General features: G+C 43.6%; 1 protein-coding gene across 1 annotated transcript; it reads left to right on the top strand.

The window, feature by feature from the left end:
• Window positions 1-318: 318 nt before the first annotated feature.
• Window positions 319-26,076, top strand: STAP2 (signal transducing adaptor family member 2). Its single transcript, XM_060784950.2, has 13 exons — window positions 319-625; window positions 1,940-2,011; window positions 5,581-5,712; window positions 12,151-12,207; window positions 14,342-14,472; window positions 16,851-16,982; window positions 18,743-18,812; window positions 19,612-19,714; window positions 20,035-20,118; window positions 21,392-21,550; window positions 22,254-22,334; window positions 23,049-23,114; window positions 25,873-26,076. The coding sequence occupies exons 1-13, from the start codon at window positions 524-526 to the stop codon at window positions 25,929-25,931; spliced, it is 1,248 nt and encodes a 415-aa protein (XP_060640933.2). The 5' UTR covers window positions 319-523; the 3' UTR covers window positions 25,932-26,076.
• Window positions 26,077-26,284: the final 208 nt, after the last annotated feature.

Genomic DNA, 26,284 nt, shown 5'->3' with positions numbered 1-26,284 from the left:
GAAAAAAAAATCCAGAGAAGGAGACTCAGTTGGATTTCCAGGGAGGACTCCCATTAGATTCAATACACAGGGAAACACTCTGCACAGTCAGTTGCAGTTTCACAGGGTCGTTTGTGCAAAAGAGGGCAAACTACAACTTCCATAGCATTGGGCGATATGGTGCCAAGATGTTTAGCTACACTCCAGGAAGGTCTAGGGAGAAATCAAGTCTGCTTTGGCTCCACTTTCAAGGCGTGGCTCTTCGTTTCCTTTTTTATTCTTATGACTATTCGTTCACCTTGACAGGTAAAGAGCCAGCCGAGGGATTCACCTGTCCAAGGTCCAGAGGGATCTGCCAAGGGGAGGGCCTTGGGGAAACTTCGGGTAAACAGAGGCGGAAAGGGCAGAGAATAAACAGAGAGAGACAGAGCGAAAGAAGCCAAGGACAGCCTGGTCGCTGCTTTATGACTCCTGGCTTCCTGGAGCCAAACTTCGGACTCCATCCAAAGTGTCGTTCTGTGGCTAAATCCGTCGGCACCAAGGGATGGCCAGCAGTCCTTGCAATCGCTGGGCCAAGAAAGCCAAAAACCCCATCCAGGCCCATTATTACGAAGGGTTTGTGGAAAAGAAGAGCCCAGGAGAAAAGGTAGGCACTCGAGCTCTGAAACACCAAAGCGGGAGGGAGACTTTGGTTGTGTCCACACCACAGAATTAACACAGTTTGGTGCCACTTGGATGACATCGTTTGAGAAGGTCTTCCACATTCTTTGTGCCAAAGATACAAATCCATCACAGTCACTGTGGTGCTTTGATTTCAATAGTGTCGACACAGCCTTAGCTATTTTATTTATGTGTTGTGTCAGGGCAACCAGTCAATTATATTACATTTCTAACAGAACAAAGCAAACAAACAGACAAAATACAAAATTTGTGAGTTTGGTAGTTGATTAAATGTCTTTTGACCAGTAGCTGGCCACTTGGAGTGCTTCTGGTGTTGCTGCAAGAAGGTCCTCCATTGTGCATGTGGCTGGGCTCAGGTTGCATTGCAACAGGTGGTCAGTGGTTTGCTCCTCTCCACACTCGCATGTCGTGGATTCCACTTTGTAGCCCCATTTCTTGAGGTTGGCTCTGCATCTTGTGGTGCCAGAGCGCAGTCTGTTTAGCGCCTTCCAAGTTGCCCAGTCTTCTGTGTGCCCAGGAGGGAGTCTCTCATTTGGTATCAGCCATTGGTTGAGGTTCTGGGTTTGAGCCTGCCACTTTTGGACTCTCGCTTGCTGAGGTGTTCCAGCGAATGTCTCTGTAGATCTTAGAAAACTATTTCTAGATTTAAGTCGTTGACGTGCTGGCTGATTCCCAAACAGGGGATGAGCTGGAGATGTCTCTGCCTTGGTCCTTTCACTATTGGCTGCTACTTCCCGGCGGATGTCAGGTGGTGCAATACTGGCTAAGCAGTGTAATTTCTCCAGTGGTGTAGGGCACAGACACCCCGTGATAATGCGGCATGTCTCATTAAGAGCCACATCCACTGTTTTAGTGTGGTGAGATGTGTTCCACACTGGGCATGCATACTCAGCAGCAGAATAGCACAGCGCAAGGGCAGATGTCTTCACTGTGTCTGGCTGTGATCCCCAGGTTGTGCCAGTCAGCTTTCGTATGATATTGTTTCTAGCACCCACTTTTTGCTTGATGTTCAGGCAGTGCTTCTTGTAGGTAAGAGCACGGTCCAGAGTGACTCCCAGGTATTTAGGTGTGCTGCCTTAGCTGACTTGTGGTCTATTTGTTGTCAGTCTCCTTATCGGGAAGTAGGATCAAAATCCAGGAAATAATAAACACATAAATGAAAGGTTACTGGATGTCTATGAAGGCCTTGCTTGCATTGGAAGGTGGGGGAAACCTCCAGCAGAAGGAAACTTTTGGTAATACCATTTTTGTTTCCTCTCCTCCCCCAAAACTCCACCAGGATTACAAGAAATATTGGGCAGGACTCCATGGATTGACTCTCTATTTCTACAACACCAACAGAGATGTTCAGGTAACGTTCAGTAAGGTTGGAGCAATATGGATCAGCAGAGAGTTGGATACTAAAGAGAGAGTGAGAAGGGAGAGGAAGATGATAGAGAGATACCGTATATACTTAGATATGTATATATCTCTATATATGTATAGATGAATAGACCAATAAGCTAGCTAGAGATACATATGATAGAAGAGATAGATCAAAATGCAAGAGGGAGGGAAAAGATAGATAATGATAGATGTAGATATAATAGATCACGATGAGAGAGGGAAAGATATGGTAGATGGTAGATATTATAGAGATGATAGATTGATATGCTTGATATGATATGAATGATAGATATATAGGTAATGATTGGTAGATATGATTGGTAGATATGAATGATAGATATGAATGATAGATAAGATAGATAGGTAGATAGATAGCTACAGATATTAGGCATGTGCAATCGATAAAATAATAGTTCAAAAGTACTTATTATTTATTTATTTATTATTTATTTCGTGCTTCTCGACCTCCGAAGAGGGACTCAGGCCAACTAACAGCAGGAAATTCATACACAAGTAGGATAAACATAATAGCATCATAAAACATTAATACATAACATACATTAAAATACAGATCATACAATTACAGAAAGCCAGGTCATCAAAGTAAAATCACAAATTCATCACAATCCGCCGGTGTGGTCAGCAGTTATTGACTCGATCATCATTCTGCAAATGCTATATTCCAAAGCCAAGATTTTACCAGCTTTCTGAAAGTCAGGAGGAAAGGGGCAGATCTAATCTCCAGCGGGAGGGAGTTCCAGAGCCAAGGGGCCACCACCGAGAAGGCCCTGACCCTCGTCCCCACCAAACGCGATTGCGAGGGTGGTGGGACCGAGAGCAGGGCCCCTCCAGAAGATCTTAACAATCTTGATGGTTCATAGGGGAGTATCCGTTCTGACAGGTAAACTGGGCCGGAGTCGTTTAGGGATTTATAGGTCAGCACCAGCACTTTGAATTGTGCTCGGAAGCTAATTGGCAGCCAGTGGAGCTGACGCAGCAGAGGAGTAGTATGCTCCCTGTACCCCGCTCCTGTTAGTAATCTGGCTGCCGCTCGTTGGACTAGTTGAAGCTTCCGGGCAGTCTTCAGAGGCAACCCCACGTAGAGAGTGTTACAGTACTCTATACGGGATGTAACCAGAGCGTGGACCACCGTGGCCAAGTCAGACTTCCCAAGGTATGGGCGCAGCTGGCGCACAAGTTTTAATTATGCAAAAGCTTCCCTGACCACCACCTTACAAAACTGTGGGGTCCTGGAGCTTCATTTCGAAAGTGTTTCTAAAGTACACTTAGCAAAAAACATGCATGTGCATTAATGCAATAATTACTACTATTGGGGAAACTTCAAGGGTTCCCTCATTTTTAAAGCTCTTGGTGTGAAACTTGCTAGAATGGTAGAACACATTTACCACTCTTTGCCCATCAAGTTTCATAATGTTTCACTTATCCAGGGATTTTTGGGAATTTTCAAAGTTTTTATAAACAACTTTTAAAAAAAACTACGAGAGCTATCTACTTGAATTTTATATACAATGCACACAATCACCAGGGCATACATTTCCAAAAGTTTCAGAAAGATTCACACATCTGCATTTTGGGGATTTTTAAAAGTCATTAGACCAAAATGATCCCCCCAAAATGATCCCCCCCAAAATGATCCCCCCAAAATCAACAGCAATTCCCTTAAATGTCTCCCTGTCTCTATGACACACAGCCACATAAGTTCAACTTAGCACAGATTTATACTTACATTAGTCCTCTTTGCAGATTCAATAATTTTATTTATTATTAGAGTGACTCTAAATGGCTGGCTGGCTGCCCACCACGGAGCTTTCCTTATGAGGAGGATACAAAGTAAAAGGAATAGATTTTAAAGCACTTTATGTTTTCTTGGCTTTGCCAAAGTTGCTTAATGCTTGCTTACTTTAGTCCTCTTTGCAGATGCAATAATTTTATTTATTATTATTAGACTAACTCTAAACAATGACTTCTGCAGCCAGCTATCATTTGGGTTCTTCAGCCCTCATTTGGGTCCTGAGCAGCATTGCATTCTGGGAAATGTAGTTATGGCAGGGCCTTTTGCATTCTCTGCTATTGGGGGCATCACTTTCCAAAACTACATTTAAGATGGCTGTGTTCTCAATCTCCATTAAGTTCAGTCCCACCCACAGCACCTTCCTTATGGTGATGATGGAGCAAAACTCCTAAGTAAAAAAAATTGGTTTGTTAGCACTTTATGTTCTCTTGGCTTCACCAAAGTTGCTTAATGGTTATGCTGAAAATTAAACTGACCTTGGGAGACATCCAAATGTTACAGAACATTAATGAAAATTATTGGTGAACATTTCAATTTCTAAATTCCCTCCCCAACTTTCCTGCATGTTTCAAATTTATTTATTTATTTCGCGTATTTCTACCCCGCCCTTCTCAACCTCCGAGGGGGGACTCAAGGCGGCTTACAAAGGCACAATTCGATGCCAGCATAAACATAACAATGGATAAAACATGTAAACAGCAATTATAACAATTAAGACAGTCAGTTTATACATCAATAAAAACAATCTAATACTCAGCGTTCGCCATCTCAGAGTCCGTGATTCATTCCACATTGTCAAATACTATCGATTCTGGTCATCATTGTCCTTATCTAACCGCCAGATTGCCCGAAAGCCTGGTCCCACAACCATGTTTTTAATTTCCTTCTGAAAGAGAGGAGGGATGTCGATGACCTAATTTCCCCGGGGAGTGAATTCCACAGGTGAGGGGCCACCACCAAGAAGGCCCTGCTCCTCGTCCCCACCAACCTCACTTGTGATAGAGGTGGGGTCGAGCGCAGGGCCTCCCCAGAAGATCTCAAACTCCGAGGTGGGACGTAGAAGGAGATACGTTTGGACAGATACGCTGGGCCGGAGCCGTACAGGGTTTTGTAGATCAAAACCGGCACTTTGAATTGTGCTCGGAACTGGATCGGCAGCCAGTGGAGCTGACACAACACAGGGGTGGTATGCCCCCTGTATGACGCTCCAGTGACTAATCTAGCTGCCGCCCGCTGGACTAATTGAAGTTTCCGAACAGTCTTCAAAGGCAACCCCACGCAGAGTGCGTTGCAGTAATCTATTCGGGATGTAACAAGAGCGTGGACCACTGTCACCAGATCCGACTTCCCAAGATACGGGCGCAACTGGTGCACAAGTTTTAGTTGTGCAAAAGCTCAAATATCACTTTGTATGCACAAATTTTATGATTTTTAATGAAATACGATTTAAAAACAAAATTATGCACAAGCCTAATAGATATGATAGATAGATATGAGAAAGAGAGTTGTTAGATAACTAGATAGAGATGCTAGAGATAACCACGAGAGATGGATGATAGATTTATAATAATGTATGTATATTTTTTTCATACTTGCATTTTTCATGATACTAAAATGCATGAGGTTGCCCTAAGGTGACTTGGAGGCATAAGATGCACTCACACAATACACCCTTGAGGACTAGAAGCTTGTGAACAGGTCTCACTTCTTTCCCTCCTCAGTATGTTGAGAAAATCGAGCTGGCCGACTTCGTCTCCTTCACTGATGACAACCCTCCGAGGTCGGTGGCCAGCTGGTCCAGGACCGAAGCCAAGCTGAATCTGAGGTTGAGAAGCCAAGATGTCAACCTGAAGGTAACCTTCTCTCTGTAGAATTAATTCATTTCGGTACCACTTTCACATGGCAATGAGTTTTACAGGTGGATTTTGTCCCATGTAAGAAAAGGAGCTCAATAAAGCCATATTTTTGGACCCTCGGCTCCCAGTGTGGAGTAATTCTGGATGTTGCAGTCCATAAAACCCCAATGCATCAACAACAACAACAACACTTTATTTATAGACCTCCCTATCTCCCCAGAGGGGCTCAAGAGGGTTTCCAACACATATGGCAAACATTCAGTGCTAACAAAGAGACATGTAACAGATTACATCAAAACATGACACGTCACAGAAAATAGAACAGTCATTACTATAAACTCAATACCAAATAAAAAATAACAAAAAAAATCAGACAATCCTGACAGACATAATCAAGTAAAATGAATTTAAACAGAATAATAATTTAAAACAACTAAAACCTTATTACGAGATAAAATGGTTGCCAGCAACTATCAGGCTGAGATCAATTCCAGTATCTAAACAGGGTTTAGTATATATAAAGTAAAGGTAAAGGTTTCCCCTTGATATTAAGTCTAGTCATGTCCGACTCTGGGGGTTGATGCTCATCTCCATTTCTAAGCTAAGAGCCAGCGTGGAGCACCATTACCTCCCGTCGGAGTGGTAGCTATTGATCTACTCACGTTTGCATGTTTTTGAACTGCTTGTAGGTTGCCAGAATCATAGAATCATAGAATCAAAGAGTTGGGAGAGACCTCATGGGCCATCCAGTCCAACCCCCTGCCAAGAAGCAGGAATATCGCATTCAAATCACTCCTGACAGATGGCCATCCAGCCTCTGTTTAAAAGCTTCCAAAGAAGGAGCCTCCACCACACTCCGGGGCAGAGAGTTCCACTGCTGAACAGCTCTCACAGTCAGGAGGTTCTTCCTCATGTTCAGATGGAATCTCCTTTCTTGTAGTTTGAAGTCATTGTTCCGTGTCCTAGTCTCCAAGGAAGCAGAAAACAAGATTGCTCCCTCCTCCCTGTGGCTTCCTCTCACATATTTATACATGTCTATCATATCTCCTCTCAGCCTTCTCTTCTTCAGGCTAAACATGCCCAGCTCCTTAAGCCGCTCCTCATAGGGCTTGTTCTCCAGACCCCTGATCATTTTAGTCATCCTCCTCTGGACACATTCCACCTTGTCAATATCTCTCTTCAATTGTGGTGCCCAGAATTGGACACAATATTCCAGGTGTGGTCTAACCAAAGCAGAATAGAGGGGTAGCATGACTTTCCTAGATCTAGACACTATGCTCCTATTGATGCAGGCCAAAATCCCATTGGCTTTTTTGCTGCCACATCAAGCTAGAGCTAACAATGGGAGCTCACCTCACTCTCCAGATACAAACTGCCAACCTTTCGTTCAGCAAATTCAGCAGCTCAGCAGTTTAACCTGCTGCACCACCAGGGGCTCCTTAGTATAGATGTCAAAGCATTTTAATCTTCCTCCTCTCCCTACGCCAGAGTGCATAGAAGTGTTTATAGCAGCTTTTTAAAGGCGAGGAGAGAGGGGGCAGTTTTTAGTTCTTTTGGGAGGGAGTTCCAGAGGTAGGGAGTGATTACGGAGAAGGCTGCCTCTTTCATTCCCACCAACCGTGCTTTCAATGGGGTTGGGACTGAGAGAAGGGTCTCCTCTGCAGATTGGAGTGCTTGAGCTGGTTTATAAACAGAAATGCAGTTCTGCAAATAGTCTGGGTCTGAACTGTTTCGGGCTTTATAGGTAATGACCAGCAATTTGCATTTAGCCCAGAAGCAAATTGACAGCCGGTGAAGCTGCCACAGCACGGAAGTGGTTATTGACAAGCTGGAATGTGTCCAGAGGAGGGCGACTAAAATGATCAAGGGTCTGGAGAACAAGCCCTATGAGGAGCGGCTTAAGGAGCTGGGCATGTTTAGCTTGAAGAAGAGAAGGTTGAGAGGAGATATGATAGTCATGTATAAATATGTGAGAGGAAGCCATAGGTAGGAGGGAGCAAGCTTGTTTTCTGCTTCCTTGGAGACTAGGACAAGGAACAATGGCTTCAAACTACAAGAGAGGAGATTCCATCTGAACATGAGGAAGAACTTCCTGACTGTGAGAGCCGTTCAGCAGTGGAACTCACTGCCCCGGAGTGTGGTGGAGGCTCCTTCTTTAGAAGCTTTTAAGCAGAGGCTGGATGTCCATCTGTCAGGGGTGCTTTGAATGCAATATTCCTGCTTCTTGGCAGGGGGTTGGACTGGATGGCCCATGAGGTCTCTTCCAACTCTTTGATTCTATGATTCTATGATCTCACGTTATGGCACACCAGTTAGCAAGCTGGTAGCCGATCTCTGCGGCAGTTACAGCTTCCGAACTACCTTCAAAGGCAGCCCCGTGTAGAGAGCATTGCAGTAGTCCAAACAGGGTGTGACCAAGGTGTGGACTACCCTGGCCAGATTTGGCGTCTCAAGGTACAGGCGCAGCTGGATTGCAAGTTTTAACTGTGCGAAGCTGCTCCTGGCCACCGCCGATACCTGGGTTCCAGTGTCAGCTATGAGTCTAGGATCACCCCCAGACTGTGGACCTGTGTCTTCAGGGGAAGTATGACCCTGTCCAGCATATGCCGTAACCCCACACACTGATTTGCTTTCCGACTGACCAGGAGTGCTTCTGTCTTGTTTGGATTTACCTCCAACTTATTAGCCTTCATCCATTCCATCACTGATTTATTTATTTATCGTGTCAGTGCAACCAGTCGATTATATTACATTTCTAACAGAACAAAGCAAAAAATAAAAACAGACAAAATACAAAAATTGTGCGTTTGGTAGTTGATTAAATGTCCTTTGACCAGTATCTGGCCACTTGCAGTGCTTCTGGTATTGCTGCAAAAAGTTCCTCCCTTGTGCATGTGGCAGGGCTCAGGTTGCATTGCAGCAGGTGGTCAGTGGTTTGCTCTTCTCCACACTCGCATGTCGAGGATTCCACTTTGTAGCCCCATTTCTGAAGGTTGGCTCTGCATCTCGTGGTGCCAGAGAGCAGTCTATTCAGCGCCTTATTTATTTATTTTATTTATTTATTTCTGCTACTTATACCCCGCCCTTCTCACCCCCCAGGGGGGACTCAGGGCGGCTTACAAAAAGAAGGCACAATTCGATGCCCTTATCCAAATACATGCAAATATAAAAACAATTACAATAATTAAACAATTAACAGATTAAAAACATCAATATATAGCACCATAGCACAACAATAAACAGTCTCATGGTCAGTGTTTCGCATTCCATAGGTCCAATAGATTTCTTCATTATTTGCCCATCATTATGGTTTTTCTTTTTTAGCTGCCAGAGTTTCCGAAAGCCTGGTCCCACATCCAAGTTTTCAGCTTTTTCCTGAATGAGAGGAGGGAGGTCGCTGATCTGATCTCCCCGGGGAGTGAGTTCCACAGGCGGGGGGCCACCACTGAGAAGGCCCTGCTCCCCGTCCCCGCCAGTCTCACTTGTGATAAAGGCCCAGTCCTCTGTGTGCCCAGCGGGGAGTCTCTCATTTGGTATCAGCCATTAGTTGAGGTTCTGGGTTTGAGCCTGCCACTTTTGGACTCTCGCTTGCTGAGGTGTTCCGGCGAGTGTCTCTGTAGATCTTAGAAAACTATTTCCATCACTGATGACAGGCACTGATTCAGGATCAGAATAGCGTCCTTGGTGGAAAGAAATAATAGTGTCATTGGCGTAAATTTGACACCGACCTCCAAAACTCAGAGGTTTCATGTAAATGTTAAACAGCGTGGGGGACAAAATGAAACTCCGAGGGACCCCACAATCCACTGGCCAGGGAGTTGAACAGGAGTCCCCCAGCTCCACCATCTGTGTACGTCCCTCCAGGAGGGACCTGAGCCACTGCAAAACAGTCCCCAAATTCTGGTGGTGTTTCCTAACAACAACAATCTCTATTTGTAGATTGCCCTATCTCCCCAAAGGGTTTCCAACATATATGGCAAACATTCAATGCCAAAAAGAAAAACAAATCACATCAAAACAGATCACATCAAGCAACATATAAACAGCCTAACTTTAAACTTAATAGTAGACAAAAATAAGCAGAGATAAAAACTCAAATGACCCATACAAACATAGAACGTATAGTATAAATTTATCACTGGGTAAAAAACATCTGGAAACTAATAACTAAAACCTTATAGTGATATGAGGTGGTTTGCAGCATTTCCTACCACTGCTTCCAAACCAAAAGAGATGCCTGGATTTCTCACAGCGTGTTCAGCGATTTAGAAAGCAAATAGTCGGGAAAGGTCAAATTAACTCAAACCAATTCTTCCTGATTTTTGTTCAATTCTGTTTTGGCTGGGCCTGGTGTTTGCCTAGCACTGTTTTGCAAACAAAACCTGCGTAAAATGCAGTTATCTGTCGATCTTTTGCCGAATGAGATGGAGGCTATTCAAGAGAAGTACAATAGGGATACGCAACATGGGTTGAATAGGCCGCAGATAGCATAGCATGGGACTAAAATATCGATAAGGAGTGCTTCACAATAGCTCCCATACATCCTGGAAAAAAGTAACTAATAATAATAATAATACATTATTATTTACTTCATTTATATACTGCTTTTCTCAGCCCTTGGGCTGATAAAATAATAATAATAATAATAATAATAATAATAATAATATACTTTATTTATATTCTATTCTATCTCCCCGAGGGGACTTAGAGCAGATTGCGGAATACATATATGGCAAACATTCAATGCTATTATGCAATTAACAACAAAGACAGACAGTACACAGACAGAGGCAAAGGCCTCCCCCTTTCCATCTCCGTCATCTGGAGGCTGTGCTTGACTCCGGCCATGGGTTGATGCTCTTGTTCCATTTTCCATGCCAAGGAGCCTGTTTGTCCAAGGACAGCTTCCTGATCAAATTGCCATCATGTCTGTATGGACGCCTTTTATCTCCCCTCCAAAGCAGTACCTATTGATCCACTCACATTACTGTTTTTGAAGTGCTAGGTAAGCAGCTCCACAAGGGATTCATAGTTTCTGGACCTTTGGCCATTTTGGTCACCTTTCTCTAAACATTTTACAGTTTCCTCCTTGAACTGTGGTGCCTAAAACTGGACCTAATATTATTTCAAAAGAGAGTGGGACAATGACTTCCCTCTGTCCAGATACTACACTCCTACTGATGTAGCCTAAAATTGCATTGGCTTTTTTCGCTGCCGCATCACACTGTTGGCTTATGTTCATCTTGTGGTCCACTAAGACACCTAGATCCCTTTCAGGTGGACTGTTTTCAAAGCAAGTGTCATCTGTATTAGATTTATACATTTTAGTTTTTTACCATATGTGGGATTGTACAGAGACCATGATGATGAAAATATGTTTCTTTGTGTTGAAATTCATTAGTTTTGATCCAGATCTCTAATCTGTAAAAGCAATTTTGGATCCTGACACTGCCTTCTGAGGTGTTTTGGGAAGTCCCCGTACCTTGGGAAGTCTGATCTGGCCATGGTGGTCCACGCTCTTGTTACATCCCGAATAGATTACTGCAACGTGCTCTACGTGGGGTTGCCTTTGAAGACTGTTCGGAAACTTCAATTAGTCCAACGGGCGGCGGCTAGATTACTCACTGGAGCATCACAGGGAGCATACCACCCCCCTGTTATGTCAGCTCCACTGGCTGCCAATTCCAGTTCCGAGCACAATTCAAAGTGCTGGTTTTGACCTACAAAACCCTATACGGCTCCAGCCCAGCGTACCTGTCCGAATGTATCTCCTTCTACATCCCACCTCAGAGTTTAAGATCTTCTGGGTAGGCCCTGCTCTCGGCCCCACCTTTATCACAAGTGAGACTGGTGGGGACGAGGGACAGGGCCTTCTCGGTAGTGGCCCTTCGCCTGTGGAATTCACTTCCCGGGGAAATTAGGTCATCAACATCCCTCCTCTCTTTCAGAAGGAAGTTAAAAACCTGGATATGGGACCAGGCCTTTGAGTAAGCTGGCAGATGGATAAAAGACAATGAAGACCAGAGTAGGAAAGGACAATGACAATGCTGGATAGATTACGGATTTATGAATTGGCGAACGTTGACCACAAGATGATTGTATTGCTGCCATTGTATTAATTTGACTGTTTTAACTAGTTATAACTGTTGTTGTTATATTGTATTTTGTATATTGTATTTTGTGAACTGTTGGGCATCGAATTGTGCCTTTTGTAAGCTGCCCTGAGTCCCCCATAGGGTGTTGAGAAGGGCGGGGTAGAAGCACTCCAAATAAATAAATAAAAATAAATAAATGTTCGGCTTGGAGGAAAGAAAGTGAAGAGTAAATAATTCCTTCATCTCTGGAGAACCGAAAACAGAGGAACTGGTTTCCTAAGGAAGACTTTCTTGGGTCCTGCAACATGTATTCATCTAATTCATCTTGTTTCTTTTTCAGATGGAAAGCGTGGAGTCTCGGGAGATGTGGAAGGGATTTATCCTCACTATGGTAGAAGTGAGTTCCTTTAATAATAAATATCCTTCTTTATGTTTCAACAACCTTATGGGCCCCCCTTACATAGCACTTTCCTTCATAGCTGTTCAGAACCCCAGCTATATCTGGCAACAACTATGATATCATTCATGTAGTGATTCTTACTTTTGGTATAAATGTGCATTTGTTTTGGTGTTTGGGTAGGATGGGTATTTACTTACGTTTGTTGTATGGCATTGAAGGTTTGCTGATTTTGTTGTTTACTGCCCTGAGTCCCTTTGGGGAGATGGGATGGTATATAAATAAATTATTATTATTATTATTATTATTATTATTATTATTATTATTATTCTGACACAAAAACACAGTATGACACAGCAAATGAGATACGGTATATATGCTGGATTTTGTATCACAAAATCACAAGTAAAACACTTCCCAAGTGTCTAGGACTGTGTGATGTGTTTTCGAATGATGCGCACTGATCCTTTTGCAGCTGACAGATCGTGATTTGTCAGTGTTGATTGTTTCCAAATGCCGGCTGAAATATTTTGGCATGGCACCCAGTGTGCCAATGACCACTGGGACCACCTGTACTGGTTTATGCCAAAGCCTTTGCAGTTCGATTTTGAGGTCTTGATAATGGCTGAGTTTTTCCTGTTGTTTTTCCTCAATGCGACAGTCACCCGGTATGGCGACATCAATAATCCAGACTTTTTTCTTTTCCACAATCGTGATGTCTGGTGTATTGTGTTCCAAAACCTTGTCAGTCTGGATTCAAAAGTCCCACAGTATTTTTGCATGTTCATTTCCCACTACCTTTGCAGGTTTATGATTCCACCAGTTCTTTACTACTGGCAGGTGGTACTTGTGACATAAGTTCCAGTGAATCATCTGGGCCACAGAATTGTGCCTCTGTCGTGGTGGGGGGCTTACCTGCTCCAAGAATACTGAGAGCTGTGCTGGCGGTAGTGTAACTACCAGCAGTCCAACCAAGTCAGAGAGGTCTCAGATGAGGAGGGGAACTAAGAGCACCTAACCCATTATGAAATGCAAAGATACAGAATGGGGGACTCCTGGCTTGAGAACAGTACGTGTGAAAAAGATCTTGGAGTCCTTGAGGACAACAAATTAAACATGAGCCAACAATGTGATGTGGCGGCAAAAAAAGCGTATGAGATTTTGGCCTGCATCAATAGGAGCATAGTGTCTAGATCTAGGGAAGTCATGCTACCCCTCTATTCCGCTTTGGTTAGAACCACACCTGGAATATTGTGTCCAATTCTGGGCACCGCAATTGAAGAGAGATATTGAGAAGCTGGAATGTGTCCAGAAGAGGGCAACTAAAATGATCAAGGGTCTGGAGAACAAGCCCTATGAGGAGCGGCTTAAGGAGCTGGGCATGTTTAGTCTGAAGAAGAGAAGGCTGAGAGGAGATATGATAGCCATGTATAAATATGTGAGAGAAAGCCACAGGGAGGAGGGAGCAAGCTTGTTTTTTGCTTCCCTGGAGACTAGGACGCGAAACAATGGCTTCAAACGACAAGAGAGGAGATTCCATCTGAACATGAGGAAGAACTTCCTGACTGTGAGAGCTGTTCAGCAGTGGAACTCTCTGCCCCAGAGTGTGGTGGAAGCTCCTTCTTTGGAAGCTTTTAAACAGAGGCTGGATGGCCATCTGTCAGGGGTGATTTGAATGCAATATTCCTGCTTCTTGGCAGGGGGGTCGGACTGGATGGCCCACGAGGTCTCTTCCAACTCTTTGATTCTATGATTCTATGATTCCATTAGCACTATGGAGAAACAAACCAAAACGAAGTCTATACTGGCTCAGTTGTCGCCCAGGATAAAAAGGACTGCGGTGGATCCTGCTGATTCTGGACATCAATTGACAAATAGGTTACAGAATCAAAATACCAATGAACAGTCACAGAAGCAGCAGAAATATACAATGCCAGAAAACCATACAATTATTATTATTATTATTATTATTATTATTATTATTATTATTTGATGTTTCATCCCCTATTTTTATGCCGGCTTTCTCTGAATCAAACCTTGCTTTGTGTAGGGAAATTCATACACATTAAACTGATAAAATCTTGAACGCTGCCTGATATAAGATCTCTAACCTCTTTTCTTTCTCCTCTGCTAGATGAAAGTCCCTCCAAGTTTGACTTTGCTTCCTGGACATATTTATATGTTGACCGAAGCCCTTCAGAAAGAAAAGGAACGGAGGCAGAAGCTGGAGCAACCAGATCCAAGAAAAGAGAAGGAACTTCCAGAGTGAGTGGACTGTAAGATCCTTGATGGCAGAGGATGCCATGTTTATTGCGGAAAACTAGCTAAATGGATTTTGAGAGGGAGAAATGTAAGATACCACACTTAGGTAGAAGAAAATGTAATGCAGAGATACAAGATTGGTGAGACCTGGCTTGAAAACATATCAGAAGGATTGAGGAGTTTTAGGAGACCACAAGATGAACATGAGTCAACAGTGTGAATGCGACAGTGAAAAAGGCCAATGAAAATCTAGATAATAGTAATCTATATAAATAAAAATGTAATGTTCGTTTGTGGGATTAACAGAACTCAAAAACCACTGGACTAATTGACACCAAATTTGGACACAAGACACCTAACAACCCAATGTATGTTCTTCACTCAAAAAAAAATGATTTTGTCATTTGGGAGTTGTAGTTTCTGGGATTTATAGTTCACCTACAATCAAATAGCATTCTGAACCCCACCAACGATGGAATTGAACCAAACTTGGCACACAGTTCTCCCATGACCATAGAAAATACTGGAAGGGTTTGGTGGGCAGTGTCCTTTGGTTTTGGAGTTGTAGTTCACCTACATCCAGAGATCACTGTGGACTCAAACAATGATAGATCTGGACTAAACTTTACACGTATACTCAATATGCCCAAATGTGAACACTGGTGGAGTTTGGGGAAAATAGAATCTTGACATTTGGGAGTTGTAGTTTCTGGGATTTATAGTTCACCTACAATCACAGAGCATTCTGAACCCCACCAATGATGGAATTGAACCAAACTTGGCACACAGTTCTCCCACGACCAACAGAAAATACTGGAAGGGTTTGGTGGGCATTGACTTTGAGTTTGCGAGTTGTAGTTCACCTACACCCCAAGAGCACTGTGGACTCAAATAATGATGGATCTGGACTAAACTTTACACATATACTCAATATGCCCAAATGTGAACACTGGTGGAGTTTGGGGAAAATAGAATCTTGACATTTGGGAGTTGTAGTTGCTGGGATTTATAGTTCACCTACAATCACAGAGCATTCTGAAGCCCACCAATGATAGAATTGGGCCAAACCTCCCACACAGAACCCCCATGTGGGCCACAGCAACGTGTGGCAGGGGACGGCTAGTAATAACACTATATTTATATTCCGCCCTTCTCCCTGAGCAAATTACAGCATATAAACAGCCACAGGCAAACATTCAGTGCCTTGTTACAGTAAAATACAATGCAACACAAATACACAGACAAAGGCAAAGGCTTCTCCTTTCATTTCCAACTCTGGAGGTGGTGCTTATTTCTGGCTCTTGGGGAGGTGCTTATCTCCATGTCTAAGTCGAGGAGCCTGCATTGTCCATAGATACCTCCTGGTCGTATAGCCGACATGGCTGCATGGAATGTCTTTTTGCCTTTCTTGCCGAGGTGGTACCTATTGATCTACTCACATTGGCATGTTTTTGAACTGCTAGGTTGGCAGGAGCTAGAGCTAAGACTGGAAAATTACCCCATCCTGCAGATTTGAACTGCCAACCTTCATGTCAGCAGTTCAGCAGCACAAGGGAAGTCCCACTCTACTCTGCTTTGAGTAATCTCACCTAATATAATACTGTGTGCAATTTTGGGCACCATAATTCAAGAAGGATATTGGTAAGATGGAATACACCCAGAGAAGGGTGACTTGGTCTTGGCCAAAGGTCTTGAATGAGGAGTTTGGCAGGAGTAATGCTACCCCTCTATTCTGTTTTGGTTAGACCACATATGGAATATTGTGTCCAATTCTGGGCACCACAATTCAAGAGAGATATTGACAAGCTGGAATGTGTCCAGAGGAGAGCAACTAAAATGATAAAAGGTCTGGAGAACAAGCCTATGAGGAGCGGCTTAAGGAGCTGGACATGTTTAGCCTGAAGAAGAGAAGGCTGGGAGGGGATATGATAGCCATGTATAAATATGTGAGAGGAAGCCACAGGGAGGAGGGAGCAAGCTTGTTTTCTGCTTCCCTGGAGACTAGGACGCGGAACAATGGCTTCAAACTACAAGAGAGGAGATTCCATCTGAACATGAGGAAGAACTTCCTGACTGTGAGAGCCATTCAGCAGTGGAACTCTCTGCCCCGGAGTGTGGTGGAGGCTCCTTCTTTGGAAGCTTTTAAACAGAGGCTGGATGTCCATCTGTCAGGGGTGATTTGAATGCAATATTCCTGCTTCTTGGCAGGGGGTTGGACTGGATGGCCCAGGAGGTCTCTTCCAACTCTATGATTCTAGGAGTGGCTTAGGGGATTGGAGAGCAAAGCTTTGTGTTCCAGCACACCACTAGGACTTTGCTGTGTTGTAGAAGTCATATTTACAGAGTTACAAGGCTATACATTGGGTTTTTTCTTCCCTCAGCTGTTTCTTCATGGTGTCCAGAACGGAGGCAGAGGTGCTTTTGGAGAAGAACGAAAACTGTGGCAATATGCTGCTGCGTCCAGGACGGGATTGCCAAAGCATCTCTCTGTCCACCAGGCAGAAATTGAATGGGTGAGTTAGGCAGCCTCATGGGGTGCGTCTGTCAAATGAATGCAGTTTGACACTGTAATCACCATGACCCAATGCAATGGAATCCTGGGAGCTGTAGCTGCAGTGCTTTTTATTTATCGTGTCAGGGGCAACCAAACCATTGTATTACATTTCTAATAGAACAAAACAAACAAACAGGTTTAAAAAACACACACAAAGTTTGCAAACTTGGTAGTTAATTAAATGTCCTTTGACCAGTATCTGGCCACTTGGAGTGCTTCTGGTGTTGCCGCAAGAAGGTTTTCCATTGTGCATGTGGCAGGGCTCAGGTTGCATTGCAGCAGGTGGTCAGTGGTTTGCTCCTCTCCACATTCGCATATCGAGGATTCCACTTTGTAGCCCCATTTCTGAAGGTTGGCTCTGCATCTCGTGGTGCCAGAGCACAGTCTGTTCAGCACCTTCCAAGTCGCCCAGTATTCTGTGTGCCCAGGGGGAAATCTCTCATTTGGTATCAGTCATTGGTTGAGGTTCGGGGTTTGAGCCTGCCACTTTTGGACTCTCACTTGCTGAGGTGTTCCAGCGAGTGTCTCTGTAGATCTAAGAAAACTATTTCTTGATTTAAGTCATTGACGTGCTGGCTGATACCCAAACAAGGGATGAGCTGGAGATGTCTCTGCCTTGGTCCTTTCACTATTGGCTGCTACTTCCCGGTGGATGTCAGGTGGTGCAATACCAGCTAAACAGTGTAATTTCTCCAGTGGTGTAGGGCGCAGACACCCCGTGATAATGCGGCATGTCTCATTAAGAGCCACATCCACTGTTTTAGCGTGGTGAGATGTGTTCCACACTGGGCATGCGTACTCAGCAGCAGAGTAGCACAGCACAAGGGCAGATGTCTTCACTGTGTCTGGCTGTGATCCCCAGGTTGTGCCAGTCAGCTTTCGTGTGATATTGTTTCTAGCACCCACTTTTTGCTTGATATTCAGGCAGTGCTTCTTGTAGGTCAGAGCACAGTCCAGAGTGACTCCCAGGTATTTGGGTGTGCTGCAATGCTCCAGTGGTATTCCTTCCCAGGTAATCCTCAGAGCTCGGGATGCTTGTCTGTTCTTAAGGTGAAAGGCACATGTCTGTGTTTTAGATGGATTAGGAATCAGCTGGTTTTCCCTGTAATAGGCAGTAAGAGCACCTAGAGCTTCGGAGAGCTTCTGTTCTACCATCTCAAAGCTCCCTGCTTGAGCAGTAATGGCACGATCATCAGCATAGATGAAACTCTCTGTCCCTTCTGGCAGTGGATGGTCATTTGTGTAAACGTTGAACATGGATGGAGCAAGCACGCTCCCCTGAGGCAGGCCGTTCTTCTGTTTCCGTCGTCTAATTCTCTGGCCCTGAACTCAACAAAAAAGCTCCTGTTTTGTAGCAGGTTTCCTATGAGGCGGGTGAGATGGTAGTCCTTTGTGATATTATGTATTTTTCTCAGGAGCAGGTGGTGGTTCACAATATCATAAGCTGCTGACAGGTCAATGAAGACAGCTCCTGTGATCTGCTGCCTTTCAAAGCCATCTTCTATGTGCTGAGTCAGGTTCAGCACTTTAATCAAGCAACAACTTCTATGATTCCGTTGCATTGAGCTCTGGCAGTTAAAAGAAGGTCAAACTGCATTCACCCATGTTTTCTCCAGCTGACTTTGACAAGAATGGCCAACGACTGGGACCTGATGGTAACAAAAAGAAGCAATGTTCTCAAAAGTTATCTGCCAAAACCATGATTTAATCTCTTTGCAGAACTGTGACTATTAAGCACTACAAGATCAATATGGATGGTGGAGAGTATGTCATTGATGTCGAAGAACCGGTAAGATGGCTATTGGTACACTAATGGGGATTTGGAGGTAACATTTGGTTAGTTCAATTGTAGAGGGAACAGCATGCTGGCTGGAGATAGTAGTAGTAGTAGTAGTAGTAGTGTAAGGGATCACGGGTTTAGGGTGTGAAGAAATCCACAGAGTCCAATAGGTTCATGTAAGACACCGTTTATTCAAGCTGATCAGCATGAGGCGAACAGACAGCATCTTTGGATGTGCTTTTCACAGACTGCCGCCCCCTCCTCGGATTTTGTAAACCTTTATATATTCTCAAGTAAACAATAATATTTTTTGTCATGGAAAGTACTTTGACCTTTATTCTTCCTATCCCATCAACCTCTTGATGGAAAGTACCTTCTTGCACCTGCAGACTTTGCACTTAACCACAATCTTTGCGCTTAACCACAACCGAACTTTGTATGACCTCTACATGTCACCTTTTGTTTTTTAAAACATTTTCTTCCGTGTTGCTCCTTTTTTTTTTGCTAATTTCATTCAAAGCCCCTTGCATAGCTTTGCTATTTTCACTCAAAGACCCTTTCAGTAGTAAGGATAATAATAATAGGAGCTGTATGTTGGCTGATTATCTCAGATATAGTTTAGAGAGTATCTTCCAGCATGGCAGAAGGGGATTAGACTGGATGGTCTTTGGGAAATCTATAATTTTCGGTCACCCAGTGGGTTCCCATGGCTTAGCAAGGATTCAAATCCTATTCCACTGAACATTCAAACCTTAATATCACATGATAAATTCTTCTAGCTGACATCTTTATCCTTCTCTTTCACAAGCATCGCTGCTCCTCGCTCCAGGAGGTGGTGGATTTCTTTGTCAACAATAGTCGACGGGTCCTTGTGCCCTTGTCCCTGGATGAGAGCTATGCAATGACTTTGGGTACGTTTCTGATGGGGAGGAATCTCTGGGTGAGAATGTTGCCTTGAAAACCTTATACCAATGTATTTCTTTGCCTGACTCTTACTGTAGGCTGCCATTGACTCAAAGCACATTGGGTCAGGCGAAAACTCCCATATGTTCGTATATCTGTCACAGGTGTGCCCTCTCTCCCAGACTCAGTATTCCTCATCTATAAAATGGGTTTTCGTCGGTTGTTGACTGTTGGCCAGCTCTGTCCTCTGGCATTGGAAGTCTGTGCTCCTGTTAGTGATCTTCCATAGTGATTTCAGCTCCTGTGTGCTTTGTGTTTTTTCCCCCAGAAATCATGGAGATGGATAAAGAAAGTGGAGAGAGTACCTCGATTCCTGCCCGGGTGCCCCCTGTGCCACCGCACTACCCCAAAGGTGTGACTTTTCACTCATTTTGCAGAATATGGATCCCAAAGGCCATGTAGTCCAACCTCATGCTGCCATGAATGAATGAATGCAGTTTAACACAGGGATAATTATCCAATCTCAACAATGGAGTGACCTATCAGGGATCATTATCCAATCACAACAATGGAGTGATCTATCAGGGATCATTATCCAATCACAACAATGGCAAGACCTATTGGGGATCATTATCCAATCACAGCAATGACAAGACCTATCAGGGATCATTATCCAATCTCAACAATGGCAAGACCTATCGAGGATCATTATCCAATCACAACAATGACATGACCTATCCGGGATCGTTATCCAATCACAACAATGACAAGACCTAGCAGGGATCATTATCCAATCTCAACAATGACATGACCTATCAGGGATCATTATCCAATCTCAACAATGGCAAGACCTATCAGGGATCATTACCCAATCACAAGAATGGCATGACCTATCAGAGATCATTATCCAATCTCAACAATGGCATGACCTATCAGGGATCATTATCCAATCACAAGAATGGCATGACCTATCAGGGATCATTATCCAATCTCAACAATGGTAAGACCTATCAGGGATCATTATCCAATCACAACAATGGCAAGACCTAGCGAGGATCATTATCCAATCACAACAATGACATGACCTATCAGGGATCATTATCCAATCTCAACAATGGAGTGACCTATCAGGGATCATTATCCAATCTCAACAATGGAGTGACCTATCAGGGATCATTATCCAATCTCAACAATGGAGTGACCTATCAGGGATCATTATCCAATCTCAACAATGGAGTGACCTATCAGGGATCATTATCCAATCACAACAATGACAAGACCTATCAGGGATCATTATCCAATCACAACAATGACAAGACCTATCAGGGATCATTATCCAATCACAACAATGACATGACCTATCAGGGATCATTATCCAATCACAACAATGGCAAGACTTATCAGGGATACATGTTACTATCCTTGATATGTCATGGAACAAAATATGGCTCTGCACAGGAGATGTCATGATATAGGAGCATGTTTTTAATGGTGCCAAATCTGACTCCATGATGTAATCGAGGTGGTGGCATGGATCCCTGATAGGTTGTGCCGTTGTTGTGATTGGATAATGATCCCTCTCAACAATAAATTGTTGAATCTGCATTCATTCTATAGTGTAGAATGCACTCATTGTCCGATGCTTAAACTTCGACTGATTTTTTCTCTTGATGCTATTCTTTTAGGTTCCCCTGGAGGACAAAAACCTCCCTTACCTCCTCGAACCCGAGCCTTTCTGCCTCCCATTCCTCCTGTTAAGCCCCCTCTTCCCAGGGCTGCCTCCCAGCCTGAGAATGTATATATGGAAGAAGATCCTCCAGATCAGACCTACATGAATGACAAACGTAAGAATCGGAGTGAATGTATTGAAAATAGTGGCTGGAATTCCATTTTTGCTCCTTAATTGCTTAGAATTATAAAGTTGGGAGAGATGTCCAGTCCGAACCCATTCTGCCATAACACAATCCAATCCCTCCCAACAGAGGCCATGCAGTCATTAGTCAAGGACTTTCTGTAGCAGGACTCAACTGTGGTCAGGTAATGAGAAGAACAGAATTGGAAGAAACATCCAAAGGCCATTCAGTGTATTGCCATTCTGTCGTGCAGCAATGCACAATCCAAGCACTCCCAACAGATGGCCATCCAGTCTCTGATAAAGAATATTGGAAGTACGCCCCTAGCATCGTAGATTCATATAGTTCAGTGATTCCCAACCAGTGGTCTGCAGACCACCAGTGGCCACAAGCCAATCCCTCTGGACAGATGTCCATCCAGCCCTTGTTAGAGAATGTTGCAATTCCATCCATAGCATCATACTGTTGGACGGGACCAACCAAGGCTCATTCTGTCCAACCTAAGGGGGATACAATCCAGGCCCTCCTAACAGATGGCCACCCAGCTTCTGTTTCAAAATGGTGCTGGCTTGGTAGGGGGATTCTGAGCAGTATAGTCTAAAACGTAACATTAGAAAGTTGTATGTTTATTAGAACAGGACCTGCCCAGAGTAAGAACTGATGTGTGTTATCTTTATCATTCAATTTGGAACAGCCATGGTCCAGTCAGGAGCCATGTGGAAAGCCCTTCCAGATCGTGTGGCCCCGATCCCAGCCCAGAAACCATGTGAGAGAGGTAGGTTTGATTTCCCCTTTGGCCATGGACACTCGAGTCGCACTCTCTTGGCCTCAGAGGGAAGCCAAAAGCCAACCCCAATCTTGCCCTCAATCGGTTTGTCCTTTGAATATCATCTAATACATTTTTGACATTGAAAATTTGGTCTAGTCATTTTGTAAGGTTTCAGAAGAGATTGGAAAGGAAGTCGATTGGGAGCAAGGCAAACATTATTGGATCCCTTTCAGCTTTAGGGTCTAAAAGCAGCTTTATATTTGGGCCGGGCTAAGCACAGCAGGGTAAACAGCCAAAGGTCGACAGTCCAAGCCCGGGTTGGGGTGAGCTCCCTTCTTCAGCCCAGCTTCTGCTCACCTACCAGTTTGAATACAGTAATGTGAATAGATAAATAGGTACCACTTTGGCGGGGAGGTAATAGAAGGCTCTCATGCGGACATGCCAGCAATTCGATCAGGAGAGCGTGTATGGACAGCAAAGCTCCTTGGCATGGAAAGCGGAGCAACAGCACCTCCCTGTGGCCTGAGTCGAGCACAGCCTCCAGATGCCGGAGATTGTAAAAGATGGGAAAGCCTTTACCTCTGTTTATGTACTGTCTGTGTTTGTTAACTGTATAACAGCACTGAATGTTTGCTGTATCTGTGTTCTGTAATCCGCCCTGAGTCCCCTCGTGGACATAGGGTGGAGTATAAATAAAGTATATTATTATATTATTTCCAGCCCCAAAGACCATGGAGAGGACTTCTTCCCGTTTGGGAATGTCTCTACCCAGAAACTTTTCCATTGGTAAGTCATTGGAGAGAAATTCATATCTACCACAAGCGAGAATTGAACAGATCAATACTTGGATGATTTTCTCACATTTTCCACTGCTAGCCATTCATTACAGGACAGAATTATTATTTCTGGGGACAAGTGAGTTGAGCCAAATCCTTCACAAGTTGAAATCTGCTCTTCTTTGGGGACTGATTGACTGTCTCTTTGTGCGGTGGGGTGGCTTGGGCCCATTCTGCCCCTGGCCGTCCTGGTGGCCTCATCCTTCCCCATCCCTCTCTGTTCCTTCTTTGGGGGACTCATTGGCTGCTGGTGTGGCGGGGTGGCCAGATGTTGATGTCTTTTCCAAACTGAATTATGCTACACTACGCTACTACTTCTTACCACTACCTGGACCTTATGTAGAACCACTAATGCAGCGTTTCTCAACTTGGGGCATCATGAGGTGGTTTCAGAGGGGTTGCCAATATTTCTGATGGTCTTAGGAATTCCTTTGGCAGAGAAAAAGATCTCTCCACCTGTCCTTCTCTTACGTTTTGGAAAAAGATGGTGAATCCTCCCACCAAAAGCCCTCCTCTGCTGTGATTGGCTGGCCTCTCAGCCAAGAAGAGGGCTGTTTCTGAAACTCCAAGAGGGAAGGAGAGAGCAGGCGTACAGGTGAGGGAGAGCGTGTAAGGCTGGAGGGAGGCTCATGTCAGTGAGTCCCTTCAAGACATGGGGGTTCTGTGTCGGAAGTTTGGCCCAATTCTATTGTTGGTGGGGTTTGGAATGCTCTTTGATTGTAGGTGAACGATAAATCCCAGCAACTACAACTCCCAAATGTCAAGGTCTATTTCTCCCAAACTCAACAAGTGTTCACATTTGGGCATATTGAATATTTGTGCCAAGTTTGATCGAGATCTATCATTGTTTGAGTCCACAGTGCTCTCTAGATGTAGGTGAACTACAACTCTAAAAGTCAAGGTCAGTGCACACCAAACCCTTCCAGTATTTTCTGTTGGTCATGGGAGTTCTGTGTGCCAAGATTGTTTCAGTTCCATCATTGGTTGAGTTCAGAATTCTCTTTGATTGTGGGTGAATTATAAATTCCAGCAACTACAACTCCCGAATGACAAAATCAACCTCCACCACCCATTCTGCTGTATGCTGACGATATGATATTACTATCACACTCACAAGTTGGACTTCGTAGTTTGTTAAGAAGACTCAGTTCCTATTGTCAGAATAACCCTCTAATCATTAACAAGATGAAATAAAAAATAATGGTATTTGGAAAAAGACAGCATAGACACAGATGGCAATTGGATGGTGAGGTAATAGAACAAGTAAACACCTTCCCTTACCTTGGAGTAACTTTCTCTGAGACTGGTTCTTGGACTTCTCATCACCAAAGGAGTGTCCTCAGAGCAAAGCCTAGCCTGAATTTAATACTTAAGCTAAAAACACATAGCTACCCAGGTACCCTAATCCCAATAATTAAAGTGTATAAAATTAATGTTACATCTATGCTTTTATATGCAGCAGAAGTATGGGGTTTAAGTTCCATCTCAGTAATAGAACAAGCACAATCCCAGCACTTGAGAAGTATACTGGAAGTAGATAAAAGGACCTCCGCTGCTCCAGTGAGAGCAGAACTGGAAATTTACACAATCAATGCACAATCTAAACTTAGAGCATACAATTACTAGTGTAAAATCAACCCAATGGAGCCTGATAGACTCCCAAAATTGTGCCTACTAGAACAGATAAAATCTCAACTACCCATCTCCTGGATTACACAATTGACAAATTATATAAGAAGTTGTGGGCTTCCTATCTCCTGCACCTCAAATGACGCCACACATATGCGCCACACATATGCGCCTCAAATATGCGCGACACATATTTTTGATTGCAAATTGTATCAAAAGGTGAGAGACTTCCACCTTGGTCCATATATCAAACGGACAATGTATTGGGAATCTCACATCAGAACAACATATTTTATGTGTGACCAAGACCCAAAAATAACATATGAAACAGCACTGTACTTAAGCAAAACAATACGTCTGAGAACCACATATGTAGGGCTGATTGGGGTAAATTGTAGGGGTGATAATGAAATATGATGTATATACTCAGCTTGATAAGTTATCAGTTTTATCATGTCTTATCATATTCATTTACTGTATTGTTGCAAGTGTCGTATTTTAACTTACTAAGTGGAGTGTGATAAGGTCTTGTCAGTCCTTGTTGTTCTGTTTTTTTATTGTGATATGGCCTAAGGGCTAATCAATAAAAAATTACTCCTAAATTTTTTTATAAAAAAAACCCCTCCACCACCCCACCAGTATTCAAATTTGGATGTATCAGGTGTTTGTGCCAAATTTGGTCCAGTGAATAAGAATACATCGTGCATGTCAGATAATACATTACCATTCAAAACAGTAGCAAAATTAGAGTTATGAAGTAGCAACAGAAATAATGTTATGGTTGGGGTTCACCACGACATGAGGAACTGTATTAAGGGGTCACGGCATTAGGAAGGTTGAGAAACACTACTCTAAGGTCCAGAGTAGTCCAAAGATTATTAAATTGTTTGTCTACTGGGGACAAGTGAGTTTCTTGAGCCAAATCCTTCATCAAATTGAAATCTGAAGTTACACAGCTGCTCTTCTTAGAGGACTTTGTGGGGTGGGGTGGCCATCCAACCACTCCTCCTCCGGACCCTCATTTGTCTCCCCCCAAAACGCTATCCTTTTCCAATTCCCGTCTTCTGCTCCACTTGCAGGGATGTCCGAAGAACTGGAACGAAAACTTCAGGAACGGAGAGCGACTCTTCAAGAATGAAGGAAGCCATAGTCCTCTTAAAATATCCATGGAAGAGCCAAACAAAGGAAGACGTTTTCCAGGGCAAAAATGCGTCCGAATCTCAAAGGATGTCTGTCCATCCTTCAACCAACTTTTCTCCGCTGATAAAATCTAATCTAGGAAAGGAAGACGCACATCAAAATATTCAGAGACATGGTATAAAACTCATGTAATTGCACTCTCTCAGCCTCAGAGGAAGGCAAAAACAAATGCCTTTGGTATAAATCTTCCCAATCTATTTACCATGTCAGAAGCAAATTGAGAATATAGTTATAATGTATAAAAAACCCCACAAACCAAGTTCAAAACTTGGCATTATACTAAATGACCTT

Source organism: Anolis sagrei, chromosome X (assembly GCF_037176765.1).
Source record: "Anolis sagrei isolate rAnoSag1 chromosome X, rAnoSag1.mat, whole genome shotgun sequence".
NCBI classification, from domain to species: Eukaryota; Metazoa; Chordata; class Lepidosauria; order Squamata; family Dactyloidae; genus Anolis; species Anolis sagrei.
The sequence above is the reverse complement of the archived record's forward strand: the minus strand, read 5'-3'. Positions and strand labels throughout refer to the sequence as shown.